The sequence below is a fragment of the Gadus macrocephalus genome, chromosome 10 (genome assembly GCF_031168955.1).
Source record: "Gadus macrocephalus chromosome 10, ASM3116895v1".
Taxonomy (NCBI): Eukaryota; Metazoa; Chordata; class Actinopteri; order Gadiformes; family Gadidae; genus Gadus; species Gadus macrocephalus.
In genome coordinates this window covers 17,410,057-17,433,321 of record NC_082391.1, presented here as the reverse complement: position 1 = coordinate 17,433,321, position 23,265 = coordinate 17,410,057, and the positions used below count along the sequence as shown (strand labels likewise).

The 23,265-nt window shown below is 47.2% G+C and overlaps 1 protein-coding gene across 1 annotated transcript in view; it reads right to left on the bottom strand.

Annotated features, from left to right (window-relative positions):
- The window catches only part of drp2 (dystrophin related protein 2), a 68,030-nt gene that overhangs the window by 29,827 nt on the left and 14,938 nt on the right, over positions 1 to 23,265 (bottom strand). The window contains 6 exon segments of the mRNA XM_060063787.1: positions 4,892 to 4,970; positions 10,530 to 10,676; positions 12,925 to 13,081; positions 14,034 to 14,145; positions 15,405 to 15,525; positions 20,189 to 20,345. Of these exon segments, the coding sequence (XP_059919770.1) occupies positions 4,892 to 4,970; positions 10,530 to 10,676; positions 12,925 to 13,081; positions 14,034 to 14,145; positions 15,405 to 15,525; positions 20,189 to 20,345 (773 nt within the window).

Below are 23,265 nucleotides of genomic sequence, written 5' to 3'. Positions count from 1 at the left end.
GAACTGACGCAGGCATTTGAGCACGACATGCATTCAGGCAACACACAGACACACACACACACACAAGCAGACAAATACCCACAAGCAGACTAATAAACACAAGCAGACACACACACATACAAACACACAAAAACAGAGAAAAACCCACAAGCAGTCGCACACACAAACGCACACATATAATTGCTCATCGCTGCTTTTCGATGCAACACGTTAGGCTATATACATGATGGAATACCCGAAGACACAGCATGTTTGACAAAATTAGGCAGATAAAAACCGCTGATGGTAAAAACAAACCATTCCCTCCCATACACAGCTGTTGGCTCGCAGAGGCAGATAGGGAGTGGATGTAGACATCCCTCTCCCAGACAGCGTGGGGACAGTGGGTGTGAGAGAAGACCCAGTGTGACATTGCTTTGCAAGCCTGACAGCAATGTGGGCGCTACTGATACACACACCAACACACAAACACATACACACAGCCAGACAGTGACACTTTACACGCACACAAACACCCAGACACACATACACATGCATATATTCACCCCCCCCACACACTCACAAACACATACTGACACACACACACACACACACACACACACACACACACACACACACACACACACACACACACACACACACACACACACACACACACACACAGCATAGAGCATATTGTTTGGCAACGGTCCTGAAAACGAGAGGTTTTAGTTTTTTTTTGTCTTCTGGTAAGTCTTTAACTAAGGCCTAGGTTCTTGATTGCTGCATGATTAGGTCTGAGCTAAAATTATCAAAGCAATTGTAGGAAAACGTATTTTGTGGGATATTGATCTATGTTCTTTGGCGGTAACAAACCATCAACTATATATTTTGTCAGTTTATGTTTTCTCTCAGTTTAATGAGAGATTGATTGAATGCTGATGATGACTCAATGGAACTGATAATAGTGGGTCTCAGGAGAGCAGAACTTTCATCATTCCGCCCAACCGCCAGAGGCAGGGAGAGCCAAGCTAAAGCGATTTGTTAAAAATTGTCTTTGCTAATTATTTGTGAGTTGAAGATTACTAGTTAAACCTAGGATTCTACCCAGTGTAGCGAGCAGCCTTTATGGATGGATGCTGTACCATGCAGGTAGGCCGACAAATACATCTTAAACCTAATTCTTGTGATTAACGCCAACTGCTATACTGCTTTAGACTGATATTTGCATCTAACAATGAAGCCATGGGCCTTATTTCATCCATTTAGTTTGTTGTAGTTATTAAAACATGTTTAGCTTGGTTTTCATAATTGATTGATAATTTATTTGATAATTGATTTAACATCGCTCATGCATAAAATATTTTCCCTATCAATCATAAAACATCATAGTATAAATAGCCTAATGAAAATGCCCCTTTCTTCAAATGGCGTCCATTGGGGAACATGGAAGAACACCTGGAGGAACAGCCCTGGACATTCTGTGGTTTTATAGGACTCATCAAATTAATCTCCCCTCTCCTCCTGTCACCTCTACTTCATCCCTCCCCATTCCTCAGGTCTGCTTGTCACACCTCTCTTCACCTCCACTCTCTCTTATCCTCCTCCTCATCTCCTCCTGTCACCCCAACCTCATCAGTACCCGTTTCTCAGTCTGCAATACGCTCCTCTCTTCGCCTCCCCTCTATCTTCTCCTCCCACGTGCCATCAACTCATATGACTCCTTCTCCCTCCCTCCCTCCCCTCCTCTCACTCTCCAACAGGAAGCCGGGATTGTTCCAGATTGCATCACCAGCCCCCGAACTCTGTCCACAACAGTCTCTCCCCCGCCAGGATCGTATCCAGGCACCCAAGAGGACGCTTTTGCGGGAGCTCTTTAAATCCTGGCAGGGTAAGACCGCTTTAATCCTGGCAGGGTCAGAGCTCTTACAAGGGCAAGCGGCGACACCTCTGCTCCATCGAGAGGAGTTTGGCTAGAGTGAGGATTACTCCGAGAAGGTACGGCTGAGGGCTTCCTTATCTCTCTTGTGTATTGCATCCTCTGAGCAGTAAACACATTGAACCGACCTGCTGGTTTCTGACAGAACGCTCAGAAGTTCCTCCGGCACCTCCTCACCAGGATGAAGGTGGAAGCTGTGACACTGTGCTTCGTCAAGCAACACTCGCCCCGTCCAGAACTTTGAGCTCAGAGGGCAGTGTGCACACATGTGTTCCAGGTAACTCCTGACTACAGCTATCGTGCTTTGTATTTGTCTTTGTAAAGCTACGTTGACAAGCATTTCCAGGAGGAGGAGGAGGAGGAGCGAACAGCTGGTCGTTGGACATCCGTCCTTCAAGCTCTACTTCTAAGCCAGTGCACAGTGTGTGCTGACCTGTGTTGTGTTGAGTACATTAGTCTACGGGGGGTCCATTGCTGGCTCTGGCTGTGATGCTAGCACCGCGATGCTAACAGGGGCTTGTTCCTCAGCCTTTCCGAGCTGGAGGGCCCCAGCGGGCCAGCGCTCTGGTCGCCAGGCAACAGTGATTCGACACTTCCTCGCACTGCGCAGCCGAGCCATGAACTTTAGTCTGCTGCCTACAGTGCTGCTATAGAATAGACTCTGCATACTTCCAGAGGCTGTATGCAACACTCTGCTGACGAACAGCCTTTTTGTCTTCCTAGAGAGTGTGAGCACACCAGCTGAAGAGCCTCCACTATAATGGGGCACGCTGGAGGGGAGGGGAGGGATGCCGTAAGCATTCCTCCACTGCCATCTCTGGCTTCCCTCGCGCGAGAGCAGGGTGCCGCAGCTGGACATATCGGGGTCAGTTGTTACACTATGTATGCCACAGAAGCTGATTTATTTCCCTTATCAATGCACCTCAACACATGACTATCATATTCATGTTTCATTTGATCCTTTTACGTCTATTAATCAGGAGAAATTGATCTGTACGTAAAGTTACAAAAAGGTTGACTCAACGCACCCTTCAGCAAGGGAGTAGGGAAGGAAGTAGTACGGCAAGGGTGAGATTATAGTGGAAAATGCTACAGAACACTGACCATTTTAAGTGGTGATTAAAGAGGAAAGGTTATGAATGTTTAGGCAGAGTAGTTATTTTATGAAATTAATCAGGTTTCCCTGCAGAAGGATAACAGCAACTGGCCCACATATCGTCTCTCTCATCTTGGAAAGAGATTAAACACCTGTCATATACAAGCATAAGTCACTCGACACCGGAAATTCACTGGATTGCTCAGCCTCAATGACTCATCTTTGATGAAGACAACCGAGACAACACTATGCGAATAGAGTTGGTGATAGTTTAACGTCCCCTGTTGGTACCATTGTATTCTGAGTGTCTTATTTCACTAGTGCAACATTCGAGAGTGACGTCTGGGTCAGAAGCAGGAGTCACCTGGAGCTGATGGTACCACCCTACCCTGAATATTCAGGACCAAAGCCCTGAAAAAATATTGATTGAAAATGTTTGGACCTATTTTATCATTCTGATGTTGTGTATCTGTAGGGGCCAAAGGAATGCAAAGTGGACGCATTAAACGCCTAAGTGCCTTGCTGTCCTTGAATAATTAATAGCATAGTATAGTAAAGCAAGCGCCTTTTTTGCAGACTCAGATGAGGTCCATCCTAGAGTTTGGTATAGTAAAGTAGCAACTAGTGTAAATAATGTAAGTAGAATTGCAGCAATGAACAGGCTACACGCCACCTAGGTGACTTTTACTGCGGTCATCCAGACACGGTATGGTGATTTTGGAAGCCCATTTATTGTAGAGCTCGAAGTCAATGATACATTAAGATTAAGATGGTGATCCATGTTGCCATGATTCAGATCTCCTTTAGCGTGTGTGGTGATGGCTGGTTTAACCTGTTGCACATTGCTTAGTCAATGTGCAATAGAGTCCTAGGATCCAACTAGTCTGATTTCGCCCAGGTGAGGCTGCTTAAACAAGCCATCAACCACCCACTCCACATAATAAGACTGAGGTATTGTTCTCAAAATCCAGTATAAGTATATAATAGAGGTATTGTACGTATGGTTTATAGTGGCCAAGTCTCAAAGATCCTGAGGACCATTGAAAGGAGAAATGTCAATGGTACTAAAAAACAAGATGGTTAATCTAAAATTGTTATCCTTCAATGAATCTAAAACAATCTGACTTTTGTCATGTTCCCCAGCATCAATGGATCATCCTGAATTTAAGGAAAGAATTGTTCTTGTGTGTATATTATGTTTTTTCTTGACACTCCCTATAACTCCCTGAACAGTGGCTCTACAAAAACAATATTAAAGAAATGGGAAAACACATCACAATACACTATTTTCTACTATTTTCAGCACTTCAAGGTACAATATGCCTCCAAACACAGACACAGACACGCAATGTATCTACAAGGAATTATGCATGAGCCAACACTAATAAACCATTACACATACACAGTTGCTTGCCTCCACAAACAAACCTTAACAAACACATGCACGCACACACACACACACACACACACACACACACACACACACACACACACACACACACACACACACACACACACACACACACACACACACACACACACACACACACGGCTCCTTCATCTTGGTTTCCCCTGGAAGCCCTTTGAAGGGCAGGGACGAAGCAGCAAGATGGAAGAGAGAGACTTCAGAAGCACGGGGGTTTCACACCAGGAACCAGAACCCCGGCCCACCCACACCCCCCGCCTCTCTCCCCCTTGACCGATGAAGACGCACCATGCCCCCGCCTGCAGGTGCCCCTCCTTTGGCCCAACGGGCAGTAGGAGCCCTCAGCTTCATCCAGTTTCATAAAAAGACGTTGCCGTGGCAACGGCGTATCCCTGGCGCTACATGCTAGGCACAGCGTGGTGCGAGGGAAGGAAGAGGAGGGGCTTCTTACTGCAGAGGAAGTGCTGCGATCCCGGGCCAAAGTCTCGGTGGGCGTCCTGAAGCTGCTTCAGCCGCTCCTCTATCGACCCCTGGGAGTAGATACACACACACACACACACACACACACACACACACACACACACACACACACACACACACACACATCCATGAATTCACGCAAACATTCACACACACATACAAACAATTATGTACACACACACACACAAAATATGCACAGGAATAAACCAAAGGGATTCATACAGCTTATATTTCTTTGCAGACACTTAGTTGCATCAGCACACGCGCGCGCGCGCACACACACACACACACACACACACACACACACACACACACACACACACACACACACACATTTACAGCAACAAACAGCACCTGCTTCTGCTCAAAGAATGGACGATTTCCCTCCACGTTGTATGAAAGGCCTTTATAAGGCCTTATTTAAACACTCCATGTAATTCTTATGATGTTAATCTTGTAAGCGTCTTGAAACACACCGCAGGATCAGCGATGAAAGAGGATCGGGGACGCCAGGGGGTTCTCCACCGTATGTGTATCAATAAAAATGGAAATCTACTCTCCAAAAGGAATTTTGCAGTTTTGTTGTGTGTTTCTGGCTTTTCTCATCAGTTGCGGTGCTCACCGATGTGTTTTTGGCAGCCCCTTATCCAGCTGTGTTTGCAAGGCATTGGACAGTGGACACGCTACTAAATCATTGTCAAGAAGACACGGAAGAGCCTTCTCTCAAACAAACCACTTTCAAGTGTCACATAAAGAAAGTTCAGAAACCACAGAACCGCAAAGAGCTTGACAGACAAGTCAAGGGCGGATAACAGTTTGATTTGGAAGGAAGACAGAGTGCATAAAACAAAAAAAGTGTGGTGACTATGGCTGCGGAACTTAAGTAAGTAAATAGGGAACACTGCTCAGGGTGCATACAACATTGCATTCCTAGTCCAAAAATACACAAAAACACAAACAATGCAATCTGGAGCCAGATGCGTCCGGGGCAGGAAGCAAAAGGAAAAGAGAGCTTTGTTTAACGTAGCGTGGTGATGTTACTGCAAAATTTTGCAGCACACTGCATTCTGTTGGTCCTACGGGCAATTCAGGGAGACGTGAGAAGACAAACGATTGAATTACCCAAGATTGCAAGAGACAAAAAGAAACTTGGAAGGGATGGAATGACATTTAAAGATATGGGGAAAGTCTGGTCTGTTGGATGAATAGATGAAGGGAAACGTCTCAAACATTGATGGTGGATGAATGCTAGGGTGTGTTCAAAACATATAAAAGCCTGCAACGCAGCGCTATTCTGTCCTTCTGGATGTGTGGACTAGTAGTCTATAAGGCCACTGCCTTTGAGTCTGAGCGCTGTAAGATTAGCCTGTAGGGGCTATGCCAGGCCTATTCATATGGCAGCCCGCGAGCCACATCCGGCAAAGAAGCACCTTCCGAGTGGCCCAGCCCGTGGTCCCGCAGAAAGCGCATAGAAAAGTAAAAGAAAAATAAATAAATAATGCGGAGACACCACATTGATAAACACCCGACTTTCCGCTCAAGCTTTCCCGAGGGATCTCAGGAGAGGGCTGTAAAGATGCAGTTTGCTGGCATCTTACACCCGGAGCTGTGCTACTATGATGCGGACATGCACGGCCCAAGAGAGAGCTACAGCTGCTTCCCTTCGTGTGTCATGGATCTTGGCAAAAAAAAGAAAAGGCCATTTACAGACTCTGAAACCGTGAAAGAGTGCATGCTAGCCGTTGTGAATGAGGTTATATATGACGACAAAGTAAAAACAAGCGTAACCTCTGCCATTAAAAACGTACCCGTGTCAGACACCTAAAATATTGGCAGGGTTCAACTTCTTGCTACTGATGTGTTCGAAATGCTTTTAGAAGACCTGAAGAAAGCTAATGTCATGTCTATAGCAGTAGATGAGTTCACAGATAAGACGGATACCGCCCAACTGTGCATATATGTCCGTTTTTATTTTGACTGCAAATGCTTCAGAGAAGAACTGCTCAGCTTACTGCCGTTAAAAGGACACGCTACAAGCGAGGTACTCTGAGAAGATTTCAACTTTTTTTGAAGACAATGGCCTTGATATGAGACGTGTGTGCATGCTTGTAACGGATGGGGCTCCATCCATGATGGAAAAAGTTAATGGTTTGGCTGCACGTTGGTCCGCTGTTGCACCTTGCTGAGTTCTTCCAAGAAAGTGTTCCAATCCAGGATAGCTTTTAAGAGACTTTATTTGTTAAAGTATTTCGGTATGGTAAAATACGGAGCAAAAGGAGGTGGAAGCGTGTCTTGCACGTGCTGAGCGTCTCCTAGCTGATCAAAACATTAACCCTCTGTATACTAGCAGCGAGAAGATTCTGAAGCGCTTTGGCTCGATGTTGACTGTTATGGTAGGATCCGCATGGCCCGGAAGCAGTGGGAGGAGCCGGCGTGACGTATTACCCTCGGCTTCCTCACTTGTCTGTGGTGCTGCCTTCTGTGGATAGAGCAGCTATTGCAGCCTTCAGTAAGGCCCTGCTCCCCTTGTGGCTATGTATAGTATTTACGGCTTATATGTTTGGTCCTGCTTCCTAGGGGCTATGTGTGGGTAGCTCAGGTTCTTAAAATACGTAACAACCTCAAATGATATCCGGTCAGCGGAGAGCTCAAGTCGACAATGGACAGCGTGATGGCCACAATAAATTTTATCCCCTCCGCATCAAAACTCCAACACCGCTTATTCTGCATGCTGCTGTCAGAAATGTCTGCTGAGCAACGTGTCCTGCTTTTGCCCAATGACGTCAGGTGGCTGTCCAAAGGCAAAGCGCTCAAGCGTTTCTGTGATCTAAGACAGGAAATCACAGCCTTCCTCCGCAGCAACGAGCATAAGAAGGCCGAAACACACTTGAACCGAATGCTGGATGACAACTTCATTGGCGATGTCTGCTTTCTCAGTGACATATTCAAACACCTGAATGACTTAAATGTGGGACTACAAGGCAGAGACAAAACTGTCATTGAACTGGTGGAACAGATGCGCGCCTTCCAAGTCAAACTGGATCCTTTCGGGACTGACTTGAGCACGGGCCGAATGTTGCATTTTCCGACGCTCTACAAAAGCATCTTATCCCCGGCACGCATTACCGCTGTAATGCGTGCAGATTTCATTGCGAGGTTAAAAGAAAACTTGGCTGGTCGATTGGATGGACTTGCTTTGCCAACAGAGGAGATGTGCTTTGCCAGAGACCCGTTCACTGTCGTGATAGAAGGGGCTTTATCCGCCAAAGCAAAGGAGTTGGCCGCTCCCATTGACATGGGGAAATTCATTCTCGAACTTGTGGACATGCGATCATCCTTAACCATGGCACAGGAGCTGCGCACCAACGGGCCTGCCAGGTTTTGGACCAATGTCAACCCACATCAGCTCCCTAACGTCAAGAGAGCAGCAGTCCTCGTGCTAAGTATGTTTGGCTCAACATACACATGGGAATCAAGCTTCACGCACATGAACTCAATTAAAAGCAGCTCTCGTTGCTCACTGTCTGACAGTACACTTCGTGAATGCCTTCGAATTGCATTGACATCTTATGAGCCCAGAATCACTGCTCTCATTCAGAACAAAAGATGTCACTTCTCCCAGTGAGAACTCAGCAGTGAAACTGTTGCATACATAGCAACAAAAGGATGTGTTACTAAGTGAGTAACAAAGTATTCATGTTTGTTAAGCTACTTAGTTATTTCTTGTTTTGGGTTTGTTTACTAAGCGTTAATATGCCTGGTTCTGTTTTTTTCATGCACTTTGGCATATTGATCCCAGGGGGGGATATGCTTGTTTTAATATGTGACCCAAATGTTTATTTTATTTATTTAAATAAGGAAACCTCTGATAAATGTGCACTATTTTGTTTTCAATGAACCTTTTGCATTGCTTAAAGGCACCCAGTGCAACTTTATGTAAACATTCAATGAAAAATAAACATTCAATTTCTAGTCTTTTTTACACGTAGTAAGTTTCAATAACTCCATACCATTACATATCGACATTCAAGGAGCAAAGATGAGACGTCGTTGTGTGGTGAGAACTGATAGAAAATCGTAAACAACAACAATCGCCGGTGGGGAGAAGCCATTTTTCCATTGACTGGAAGCCTGCTTTATTTATTGTAGGTTACAAAAAATAAAGAAAATGGCGGCATTGTTGTTGTTATCGATTTTGTATCAGTTCTCACCACACAACGACGTCTCATCTTTGCTGCTTAAATGTCGGTATGTAATGGTATGGAGTTATTGAAACTTACTACGTGTAAAAAAGACTAGAAATTGAATGTTTATTTTTAAGCCTTGAAAGTTGCACTGGGTGCCTTTAAGGGTCAGATATGACATATATTTATTTTATTTTGTTTAAAAAAGGAAACTGGCTATTGATAGGCCTAATATTGTGCACTTTTTTGTTTGAAGAGTTTTGCCGAGGTCAGATTTACCAAAGATGTATTCATGTAATTTTTCAGATATGACAGTTAATAAAACGTTTGTGTTTTTCAATACATTAATTTGTGTTGGTCCAAAATGTGTCATTACTTGCTGCTGAAAATGTCTGGCCCAACTGAATTTCTTGTTTTGAAAATCTGGCCCAACTGAATTTGTAATTGAATAGCCCTGGTCTATGCTAAGGCCAAAAATGAAGAAAAGAAAAGTCAGGTGGTAGAAACAGAGGCAGCGATGAGAGTCAGAGGTTAAGGAAAAGTAAAAAAACGCATAGGGAAGGGAAGGAAGACAAAGAGAGAGCAATACCTAGCTAGAATAGGAGAATGCGATAGTAGAAAAAGCACAGAGGCCGGCGAGGGGGAAGCCGTGTGAAGATGTACTGGTGAAGGTTATCTGGCAGTAACAGGGTGTTATCAAGAGCGCAGGCTGAAAAAGGATTCCCGGACAATTTAAAACCCCCGAAAGGAAAAGGCTACAAAGTCCCTTACAACCACCGATTATGATTCCCTTTTATGGAAGGAAAAAACACATTCAAGACGTTAGAGCACACCTGCGCCCCACTACAAAGTGCGTTGAGATAAACTAAAATCTAGATCCTTCATGCCCCCCAAATTGAAGCCGAGTGGTCCTCAGCCGGTCCTAGCAGACCATGGCCTCACTGAAGGCCAACTGAGCCAACATTGAGCACAAAGGAGAAAGTTGAACGTGTATTGACGTGTGCAGACACTGCTCTCAAGGCAAGTTGCCTGTCTATTCCGCCAGAAAATGAAAGAGGTTTCCTTTGGCTGCGTCGGGTCCAGACGGAGAAAGCAACAGAGAGACAGAGAGAGAGGGATAGAGAGAGGGAGAGGGGGCAAGATAGAGAGAGCGATCGTAACCAAGAGAGATGCCAGACATTAAAAGGGATGAAAACAAACTTTGCAGTTTGGCTAATGGCTTATTTGAGCGCACAATAAACTCGCATCCTCTCTCTAACCACTGCCTGTAATGATCTACATATCCTCTACATATCCTCTATATGTATATATATATATATATATATATATATATATATATATATATATATACTGTATAGCCTTCCCCCTCTGGGGGAAGGCTCTGGGTGAAGGGAGGCTGGGGGAAGGCCGTGCACCAGGGCGTACCTGAAGGAGCTTCCAGCGGCTGTTGAGGTGCTCCAAGGCGCGGGCGTTGTCCACGGACAGGTGGACGTCCGAGATGGCCAGCTGGTGAGCCAGGTCGTTGACGTGCTTCATCCCCTCCTTCACCTGGCTCAGCTCCTCCTTGAACAACTGTGGGTGCGTTGGTGTGTGTGAGTGCGTGCGTGCGTGCGTGCGTGCGTGCGTGCGTGCGTGTGTGCGTGCGTGCGTGCGTGGATGTGTGTGTGTGTGTGTTTGAAAAAGAGAGGAGAAGGACGGAGAGAGGAAGAAAGACATGTAAATATAGTCTGTTTTGGGGATTTTTACAGGGCTCGTTAAAAACATAATTCACGCCTTTGTCTTGATCCAAGGACGTGCTTCAGCAATGAGCTTAGTGGCAGCTTAGCGTTTTCTTATCGGTGTGCATTGAATACTGTTATACATATCTTGTTGTGCTGTGTGCGTGCCATGTTATCCTCAATGTTTTGAGCGGATGTGTGCGTGTGTACATAAGTACATAAGTGTGTGCATGGTGCTCCTTTGGTTTGTGTTTTCCTGTGCGTTTGTTTATGTGCGTGTACAGACGATTCGGCCCCGACACCAGTGCCGTGTCCCGGAGGCCTGAACATGTGCTGGCTGTGACAGCAGACTAAACAGTGACATGATGGTTGTCAAGTGTCCTCACTTTCAATGAACGGCTCTGCTGTAATTACAGCAGGCCTCTCGGGCCCCGTGACTAAGCAGTACACGCACACGCGTGCAGTACACGCGCCACCACTCCACCATGAATAAACCAATGAACCCGCCGCTTGTTCAACAACAACAAAATCAAACCAGTTGCGGCCCATCGCCACGCGTCCACGACTGTCGAGTACGAAATTTTCGTTCCCCTTCTTCTGTCACAAAACACTGCAGATTCCTCCTCCGGCATGGGGCAGGTGGTGGGTGGATCCAGCTCACACCTCACGCCATCATTACAGCTGTGACTGTTTCACGCCAACGAGTCGGTCCCACAGAGAAGAACATAGCGTTTGATTCTGATTTTTTTGATGTTCGGGATCAAAAACTCAGAGGATCAATGTGATGTTCTCTCTGGCAGGAAAGCCGATGTTCTTATTTTTTTAGTTTGCTGGCCTCTCTCAGCTACAAGGGGATCTTTTCGGGGGCGTGTTGGCACCTCAAAAGGTGGTCTCCTCAGGGGACGCCGGTAAAGTACTACAACGGTGTCTTTGACTAAAACGATCCAAACCTTGCGGCATTGTGTTCTTAATAAAAAAAACATCATTAAACAGCCTATCTGAGAATACTGACTTATGGATACTGTGAAATCTGCGTTGGAGGAATTCAAAAGCCATTCTTCATCAAGTTATGGAGGTTTATTCTCTGCTGGGGTCACCACGTATCCAAATCCACCGAGACGCACTGACGCTAGAGCGGACCTTCTGGAGCTTCAACTCGCTTGCCAGACAGTTGATTTATCACCCAAACAACTGGATTTCATACCAACAACTCTGATAAAGAAGACGATACGGAGGAAAAGAAGATCGAGAGGAGGAATTAGGAACAGGATAGGAGACGAGGAAGTAAACTCGTTGCCAGGGCGACTAACTGGCGGCGCGCACAGTCGCAGCGGCCCCTCTTGAGATCTGTGAGATTGAGATTGAATGTTTGAGTGTGAGACGTCCTACGAACATAGTTTATGACAGGGAAACAATATTAAACATTAGGACATTGAGAGTGAGTAACATCACTGGCATTCGCTGGCATCTGGACATACTATGCAAACACAGGATACTAACGGACACTGTGACACCGTGCCCGCAACTGCCCGGAGGAGGAAGCAGCAGAGACGGGGTGGACGTAAACAAACTGAACAGCTCCTTTCAGCTCCTACCCTCCAAGAAGCGCTATCGCAGCTTAAGATGCTCCACCACCAGGCTGCGGAACAGCTTCCTACCTCAAGCTGTCAGGATGCTCAATGCACCAGCGTCCCAGATCTTCTCACTGGACTTTATTTATTATTTATTTATTTATTTATTTATTTATTCATCATTGGGACGTTTGTTTGTTTGTTTGTTTGAAATGTATGTTTGATCTTGATCCGTGAGAAACGCCTTCTCGTTTTGTTGTTCAATCAACAAAATGACAATAAATTTGATTTGATTTGATTTGATTTGAATACGAGGCTATAGATTTTGAATCATACATGTGAGCACTACAAGTTATTATTAAATAATAATAAAAGAAAATATAAAATAAAGCATATTTTGAAATATATATATTTTTTTAGATAAATACATACTAGTATTGAATCAATGAATAAATAAATAAACACAACCATTTAAAAGAGGCCTCTCTCTCTGTCCATACGGTGATGCAGTGCCCATGCCGGGTGCCTCACCTTGGTGGCGTCGATGTGGTCCTGCAGAGCGTCGATGAACAGGTCCCCCACGGGCTCCCAGGCGTCCCGGACGCCCTCCGCCTGCTCCAGGGCCACGTCCAGCTCCTCCATGGCGGCCTGGGTCTGCAGCAGACGCTCCAACGTCCTCTCCATGTGCCTGAACGGAGGGGATGGCAAAGGTCAACTAATCCCCTTTCAGACGGTGGGTGGTTACCAGCTAACTATTTATGGGCTATTTTGCATTTAATTGCCACTGACCTTGTTTGTCGCTGTGCTTGTGATACATAATGAGAGTGTGTGAGAGTGTGTGGGTGAATTTTTACTTTCTATCATCTAGTCATCTATCTAGTCAGTGATATATGTTTAGGAACAGGTAGGGGTAAGGCTGTGACGGTACTGGGATTGAACTCGGTACCTTTTGGCTGGAACACAAGGCTGAAGAAGAAATCTTAATTCGATCACCGTTTTCCATTCTGGAGAGTATGTTTTGTATATTCAGTATGGAGACATGTGTGACGCTATCATACGTTAATGCTGAATAGTGATGTACTCTCTTAGGGTTTGCCTACCCAGGGACCGCAGATGAAATGTAGCCATCTAACTCTGGCCCAACTACTGTGTTAAATAAAGGAAAGCTACCAATTAAATAAAGGAATGAACTACCATAAACATTCGTTATTAGCTGGGCGGAATGTGTTGGGGTGAACATGGGGCAAAGTGGCCTCATTGTCTGATCAGTTAAAAGCAATTCATCAATATCGTTTTTGTGCAGATGCATGGAGAAAAAGCTACACCCTTTATCTTTGGAGGTCACTTGTATTCTGTACTCTACACAATGAAATTGCCAGCGCCAAAGCATACTGGATAAACTATGCATGAGTTCAAACCCTGGTAGAGACCTGTTCGAGTTTATCTCCAAACTCCATGTTTTCGCCTTGTTTTGTTATTTCCTGCGAACAATTTTCACAATTCCTATTAATCCCCCTGGTGCCCCCGACAACCAGAAGAGAAAAATGAAGACGATAAAATTCTCTTAAAAAGAAAATCGCTTGAAACTTTTAACCATCTCCTCAGGAAGGGGATTGAGTGTGGGATGGGCAGGGCCTGACCTGTGGCGGTCCACGCAGCGCGCTGTCAGCTTCTCCCACAGGTCGCTGGTCACGCTGGCTTGCTTCCATACCGAGCGGCTGACGTTCAGCACCCGTCGTCGTGGCGACAGCTCTGGGAGGACAAAGCAGGGAGGAGGGGTCAGAAGACTGGCGAGCGGGAGGAGGAGAGATGGAGACTAGGGACGAGGTTAATGAGGAGGGAAGGAAGGGAGGGAGGGAGGGAGGGAGGGAGGGAGGGAGGAAGGGAGGGAGGGAGGGAGGGAGACTAGAGATGAGTTTAATGAGGAGGGAAGGAAGGAAGGGAGGGAGGGAGGGAGGGAGGGAGGGAGGAGGGAGGGAGGGAGACTAGGGATGAGGTTAATGAGGAGGGAAGGAAGGAAGGAAGGGAGGGAGGGAGGGAGGGAGGGAGGGAGGGAGGGAGGGGGGGGAGGGAGGAAGGGAGGAGGGAAGGAGGGAGGGAGGGAGGAGGGAAGGAGGGAAGGGAGGGAGGAGGGAGGGAGGAGGGAAGGAGGGAAGGGAGGGAGGAGGGAAAGGAAGGAAGGAAGGGAGGGAGGGAGGGAGGGAGGGAGGGAGGGAGGAAGGGAGGGAGGAGGGAAGGAGGGAAGGGAGGGAGGGAGGGAGGAGGAAGAAGGGAGGGAGGGAGGAGGAAGGAGGGAAGGAAGGGAGGAGGAAGGGAGGGAGGAAGGAAGGAAGGAAGGAAGGAAGGAAGGAAGGAAGGAAGGAGGGAGTGACGGAAGGAAGGAAGGAAGGAAGGAGGGAGGGAGGGAGGGAGGGAGGGAGGGAGGGAGGGAGGGAATGAAGGAAGGAAGGAAGGAAGGAAGGAAGGAAGGAAGGAAGGAATGAAGGAAGGAAGGAAGAAAGGAGGAAGGATAGACGGAAGGAAGGAGTGAAGGAAGGAAGGAAGGAAGGAGGGAGGGAGGGAGATAGGAAGGAAGAAAAAAAAAGAAAAGAAAGAAGGGTCCAGGAGTAAAGCGTTAGCCGAGAGCGTTACAGGGGGCTCTGGGTTACTCTCCGGTAGTGGAGGGGGGCCAGCCGTTGGCTGTGGCGGGGTTTACGAGTGGGTGGAGAGGCGCATCATACTGTATTATTGATCTGAGCAGATGTTACTGCAGAGCCGCTACGCAAGATCTAATTGGAAGATTCCCCTGTCCCCCTTTCCCTTCCCTAGTATGACATCAGAGGACAGACCACTGCTCATAACAGCTAAGAGGTGGGGGGGAGAGAGGGGGAGGGGGGAGAGGGGGAGTGGGGGCACACCTGCTAGGCACTCCGGCTATAAATGAACTCTTGGGGCTTTGGGAGTGGATTTGTGAGTGTAATGCTTTGGCTGGCACGGGGCTGCAAAAGAGGGGAGGGGGGGGGGGACCAGACCTTTTCCGTCGGGAAGGGACTCCTCGGGCTCCTGGAAGGGATGCTGCGCCAGGAACGCCTGGGCCGACTCCAGCACCGAGTAGATGAAGGGCCCCCGGGACTTCACATCCTCCACGAAGGCCTAGCGGGGAGGGGGGGGGGGGGGGGAGGGGCGAGATGGGCGACAGAGAGTGTGTGAGTGTGAGTGTGTGTGTGTGTGTGTGTGTGTGTGTGTGTGTTGGTGGGTGTGTCGGTGGGTGTGTTGTGTATACAAGTGAAGATTAAGAAGAAAGGAGGTAGGGGATGGAAAAGGAAAGATAAAGTGTTGCTACACACAGCACATTCGCACACACACACACACACACACACACACACACACACACACACACACACACACACACACACACACACACACACACACACACACACACACACACACACACACAAAAGAACATAGACACACACATGCAACATATCCACACACAAACACACACATCAATACACAGTGAGTCATTCCTCTGACTGCACTGGAAAGCTATCTGGTGTATTATAATAATAATATTCGTTCTAATATTTTTTAATTAAACAGCACTCTCAGGGGACCCATGGTGGCTGTACACGTAACGTACAGAAACAATACAGAAAAAATAAGTATTCAGGGACCTATCGCTGACTACAAAACATTACCAGAGCTCTGACCGAGACAGCGTCACACTACTTCTCTAGCCACAGGGTAGGGTGGTGGGCTCGTCCTTGGAGACTCAGCTGGGTGCCTCCGAAAGAAAGAGGCAATTACCTGGTGTGTGTACTCTCTGGCCCTCCTCTGACAACTCTCAGTATGCCAGTAACGCGCGGACAAACTCACTCACACATGTGCAGGGATACACACTCATTCACACAAGCACATGATTGCATGCCCGTCTACATACATACACGCATTCACACACACACACACACACACACACACACACACACACACACACACACACACACACACACCAAAGCATGTACAGGGGCACACACACACACACACACACACACACACACACACACACACACACACACACACACCAAAGCATGTACAGGGGCACACACACACACACACACACACACACACACACACACACACACACACACACACACACACACACACACACACACACACACACACACACACACACACACACACACACACACACACACACACAGAGAGAGCGTGACATACAAATGGGCACTGAGACACGGGATCTGAAGAAAGTAAGACATGACAAAATCCAAAATCCTGCTGCATCGCAACACAGCCTTCAGCCTCATTACAGAAACACAGTGCAAGTATCTTTGATTCAAGATAGGAATATGTGCGCTCAATCCTTTGGCTCGGTGTGAAGAAAAAACGGGTTTCAGTGAGACAATGATCCACAACTAGCTGGGAGGAGCAGCTGCAGGGCGGCGTCGCCATGGACTGGAATGGTTTTTCTTTTCTGTTACCACTGTGATTAAACCCCAGGACCGACTGGCCAGCCAGAGCTGACAACAGCACTCACATCAACCCAAACAGGACGCCATGCTGAACGGGCAAGCATCACGCAGAACGCACTTACACACGCACAACCACCGGGACAACCGGTTACTCTCTCTCTCTCTCTCTCTCTCTCTCTCTCTCTCTCTCTCTCTCTCTCTCTCTCTCTCTCTCTCTCTCTCACCCTCTCTGATCTTGGCTCGCCCCTGAACGCGCCTTGTTTTCTCCTTCTTCATTATTACGTCACTAATCTAATCTAATCTAATATCTCTCTCTCTCTCTCTCTCTCTCTCTCTCTCTCTCTCTCTCTCTCTCTCTCTCTCTCTCTCTCTCTGCTGAACCGACCCTGGCATTGAAGCTTTCCTTCCAGCTTCATTTCACACTGGGGGGAGGGGGGGGGGGGGCTGGGGATGTCTGTGTTTGTGTGTGGGCCGATGTGGGTTCTTCGGGTTTGCTAGAAAGAACCATAATTGGACAGATTTCCGTTAGCTTAGGATACATAATGTATGGCAGCGGGGAAGTGAAGCAGAGTGGAACGACTTCATCAACCTGTTTGCTGCCCTCTGAGGATGCAGAAGTGCTGCCATGGCAACCAAAACAAGTGAGTGTTCTACACCAACCCTCCCACCTCCCCACCCACACCCCCAAATCCACACACACACACACACACACACACACACACACACACACACACACACACACACACACACACACACACACACACACACACACACACACACACACACACACACACACACACACAAAAACATTAGAAGAAATCCACTTAAGATCAATAATTCAAATTTTTTTAAACGCTTGCAATCTCCATAGAAAACTGGGATGCAATTTCCCTCTCCGCTTTGTTAGAAGAAAGTTTTGAGCGCTACCAGACGCTAAGGGAGCCTAGGCCTCGTGGATTATAAAGGAGCGCCGAGCTGAAAATGGGACGACTGAGATGAACACAGGAAGGGCAATATACAGGGCGGAATTATGATGTAAGACAGAGCGGAGAAGGGGACATGGGAGGGTTGAGAGGAGAGGAGAGGAGAAGAGAGGAGAGGAGAGGAGAGGAGAGAAATGGAGAGGAGAGGAGAGGAGAGGAGAGGAGAGAAATGGAGAGAAATGGAGAGGAGAGGAGAGGAGAGGAGAGGAGAGGAGAGAAATGGAGAGAAATGGAGAGGAGAGGAGAGGAGAGAAATGGAGGGTGGAGAGGAGAGGAGAGGAGACGGGGAGAGGAGAGAAATGGAGGGTGGAGAGGAGAGGAGAGGAGACGGGGAGAGGAGAGGAGAGTAGAAGAGAGGAGAGGAGTGGAGAGGAGGGGAGAAGAGAGGAGAGAAAGGAGAAGAGAGAAGAGGAGAGGAGATGGAGGTGAGCGGAGACGATAGGAAAGGAGAGGAGGAGAGAGGAGAGGAGAGGAGAGGAGATGGAGGGGAGAGGAGAGGAGAGCAAAGAAGAGGAGAGGAGAGAAGAGAAGAGGAGAGGAGAGCATAGGAGAGAGGTGGACAGGAGAGGAGACCAGGGGAGGAGATAAGAGAGGAGAGAAAGGAGAAGAGAGGAAATTGAGGGGAGAGGAGGGGAGAAGAGAGGAGAAAGCATGTCAGAGATGAGAGGCACAAGCGTGTGCATCACGTAATGCATAATTTCCGAAACTTGATCCGTTTGTTTCATTGTGGGAGAGAAACGGGGTTGTTGACTGAGTAGCACCTGACTTTGAGAAAAGGTGGAAAATTAACAAAGAGATGAGGTCAAAGGGGAATGCGTCATAGAAGGATCACGGCAGTGCAAAGAAATATAAATCGCAAGCAAGCGTACCCATCAACAATGTGACAGGTATTTATTATACTGCAGATACGCTGTTAATTGTCTCGCTGAGATGGCAGCGCGCCGGTCCTGATGAGAGACGGAGAGGTCAGGCCTGTTCAAAGTTTTCCGTGGAGACCTCAATCTTCCCGCTCGCCGCGGGAGCAAAACCAACAGAAGTGTGCGGGAGATTGATGTAATTAAGTCCAATAGACCCCATACCAATGAGGGTGGGCTGGTGAAGCAAAGAAGAAGGGAGTGACGAGACAGTGCCCGGTCCACTTGGTGAAAGATATCACCCCTGAAGAGAATTGAGCTCTCAGGATATTAAAGAACAGCATGCGACAGCAACGGTGTCCTGGGGACTCACTCCTGAAGCAGATGACTGACAGGACATGAATGATAGTTGGAAAATAAATAGAAAAGGTGACCTTCAACCGGGAGACAACATCTTAGTTCCCTTAGTTCATCATAAAGAACGGTCAGACAACTGCGTCTACACTAAATCCAACGATATAACCTTGTTTCCCAACCCCCAGAGAGACTGATAGCAACCAGTCAGCGTTTAAACATTTAAGCATCAAGTATCCAATCACTGTTCACTTGAAGGCAAGCATCGTTGATCAGCTTGTGGTGAAAGTAGATGTGGATGGCATCCATTCAATTCCACATTTAGTTTACAATCGATTAAAAACGTCAACTCTGGTGATGGATGCTGGTGAGCAAATGTTTTAATTGTCTTCAAATGACATCAATGTTGGTGATGCTTGGACACTTTTAAATGTATATAACATCATGATCAATTTGGCTTGAAGCAGTGTGCACACACACACACACACACACACACACACACACACACACACACACACACACACACACACACACACACACACACACACACACACACACACACACACACACAATCATACAAAACAGACACACACACACACACCCAAACAAATTAAAGCAGCTCTACAAAACAAGGTAATTCAACAAGAATCAGTAAAAACTAATGAAGACATCCTGCTGGAGTGTCCGGAAACCACAGTGAAATCCTACCTCATCTTTCTCCCCCCCTAGATCGATCCGTTCATCGATAACAAGCCAGACTGACTGATGCATCCTGGAATTTAGTCGTTATTTTGACAGACAGCTGAGTAATAGGAGCTTAGAAGTTGTTAGGGGAGGGCAGGCTGCTCCATGGAGGAGATGAAGTGTCATTCACAGTCTTCCGGGTAGGGAAAAGGGAAGGGCATCCAGGACATTGTCAGACCCCTAAGGCAGATTCTGCCTCGGTGTGAATTAAACGAGTCCCGCTAAGACATTATTAGCCCGAAACTTGATTTCCGATTACAGGATATACCCGATACTTCTCAGTAGCAATTTGTACTCACTTCATCGTAGTCGGGATACGATTAGACACACTAGTGTCTAATCGTAGGCTTTATGTGACCGTAGCATTTGGGGTACGATCCGAGTACGGTACCTGGTGGAACTCTGCCTGGTGCTGGACGGCGCTGACATCGCCCCCTATGGGAAGCTGCTGGGACAGCTCCTCGTCCTTGGAGGTCAGCCACTCAACGATCTCCTGCAGGGACAACTGCAGCTTGCCACTGTTGTCCGAGAAGGCCTCCAGCCGCACCCTAAAGACGCATGAACCCACGCACACACACACACACACACACACACACACACACACACACACACACACACACACACACACACACACACACACACACACACACACACACACACACACACGAAACAGAATCGGTTGAGCACTAAATAATGGGTTCAGTAACTGAATATATCAAAAAAATAAATGTGTGTGTGTGTGTGTGTGTGTGTGTGTGTGTGTGTGTGTGTGTGTGTGTGTGTGTGTGTGTGTGTGTGTGTGTGTGTCTCAGCCAATAAGCGGCCCTGGCCGTGTGTTGATTCCTTGTTGCAGCCCTGGCACAACAAGAAATCAATCAGGTTTGAAGTATTATGTAGAGCAGATTGGGGCTGTTCACAGGTGGGCTGGAGCACACTTGGAACCCAATAGAGGGGTGATGAGTCCGTTTGCCACCTGCCTGCAGCATGGGACATCCCATGAGGCATGGAGGGTGTGTTTGGGGTGGGAGTAGGGTCTGTGTGTGTGTGGTTGTGTGTGTGTTTGTAATGAGTGTATGGTGTGTATGTGTGTGTGCGGGTGGGAGGGGAGTGGTGTGTGTGTGTGTGTGTGTGTGTGTGTGTGTGTGTGTGTGTGTGTGTGTGTGTGTGTGTGTGTGTGTGTGTGTGTGTGTGTGTGTGTGTGTGTATGGGAGTTTTCTTTTTAAATGTTTACTGCATGGTACACAGGTCATCTGCCAAGCCTGTCAACACAGAGATGATGAGTGGGAACAGGATCCAAAGCTTGAAGAGACAGAGAGTAAGCCATCGAGAGAGAGAGAGAGAGAGAGAGAGAGAGAGAGAGAGAGAGAGAGAGAGAGAGAGAGAGAGAGAGAGAGAGAGAGAGAGAGAGAGAGAGAGAGAGAGAGAGAGAGAGAGAGAGAGAGAGAGAAAACCTGAAAGAACGAAAAAGTCTTTGTTGGCTGGTGATGAACACTGACTGGGAGAAATGCGAAGGGAACTCAGTGTGGCTGACAGTGACGACAACGTCGATGTATCCGGCTACAGATAACGTATGCAGGGCTGGATGTGAACCTAGTCCCCTGGCTCATGAGTCACAAAAATAGAAAGCAAAATATAAAAAACATCCACCGTAACCTGCCAGGATCTCCCACTTCCTGTCCACCTGCGCTCGCTACACCTTCAGTGGGCCATGTCCGCACCACAACACCACAATTATCATGCTCAACTGACTCCAACATTTAAAATTAAATTACATTTCGATGAATTGCAGAATTTTGACAGGATAGTCGTTCCGCTTTCCGCTGAAGGTTTTCCGGGTTCAATCTGGAATGTCTGCAGCCTACCTGTAGGCATTCTAACACCTCGCCCCCACCAATACCGTGGCCTCAACTGTGGCACTCGCCTCCCCTTTACTTTGTATTGGAGGCGTGATCGTGTGGTGCAAGGGATTCTGGGAAGGCTGGCGTGCGGGCGGGTGATCGCGACGCGTGTAAAGGGGACGCAGAAAAGTCCATTTTATGCAAATGAGTGCGTCTTGCAATGCGTGTCCAGCCATGCGATTGGACATTGGTCATTCAGTGAGTTCTGTCAGCCCATACAGACTCGTGGTTGAATTATTCTTTCCTTGTTTTATGCACTTCCATCAACAAAGTGGTAAACCCCCCCAAGCAGCCACCAGAGAGGGTGCGGGGCGTTGCCTAGCTTTGCCACGCTCAAGGCTACTTGTTTGGTTGGGCCGAGCCCTTAAGTAGGACCCCTCCCACACAAGCACTGTTTTTTTTCACCATCCGTCACTCATAATAACACTTTTAAATAACTACACAGTAGACAGACCAGATCCTGTATAAGACAACCGGCCACGTCTGCCTCATACTTATAAAAATAGCTTATCATGAAGGACATCAACATCTATGAATCGACTATGAAGCTGAGTCACCAGTTGGTCAACCCCGCATGACTGTAACCATCCTGACGAGGCAGACGGTCCTCAGTGTGTCGGGTACAGATTGTAGGTTCATCATATTACTCTGGGAAGGGTAAGTCCACATGGTTTCAGGTGAAGGGGTTCAGGGCCTGCAAACCACTGTGGACGGAGGTTGAGCTGAAGTCAAGCTTGTATTATTACTTTCTATTGATAGGGTCCCCGGTTCAAATGTGTGTTGGCACTCAGCTCAACACCAACGCTTGAGGGTGTCGTTTATAACTATGGTGTCAAAGGAAGTGTGAGAAGCTAAGACACATAATCAAATCAACTTTAATCATTTATTTTTCTTCATCACTTGTCTTCGCTTCCCACTTATTCCACTGAAAACGAATGACATGTTTAACATGAAGGCGATGAGCCGTAGAGAACGCCTGCTATCACTGTCACGTCCAAATCCAGTAAATCATAAATTCAACACTTCAAATAGAAATGATACATGCACACACACACACACACACACACACACACACACACACACACACACACACACACACACACACACACACACTCTTATCTGAACGGTGAAATGCACTTGCATGGTTGGCCTATATCACATCTAAAAAGTGTTTGTTCAGCATTCACTTAAATACATAATTGTTGTATTATCCACCTTTGAGTTAATTATTTACCACCATCTTTATTTTATTTATTTTTCTCTCTCTCTATCTCTCTCTCTCCCCCTTTCTAATAAACACACATAGGCTGAGACAAAGTCATGGAATGGAATCAGTGGAACAGCAGACACTGCCCTGTTATAGGATTCTCTGACGAGGAGAAGAGGGGGGGGGGGGGGGAGGAGCGAAGGGGTCACGGAATGAGAGGAGAAAGGATAGAGAGAAGAGAGAGAAAGACGAGAGAGGTGAAAGGAGAGAGGGAAATGTAGAGAGGATAGAGCGGGGGGAAGGAGAGGGTAGAGAGGAGGGGAGAGGGGACAGGGGAGAGGCGAGAGGAGAGGGGATATGAGA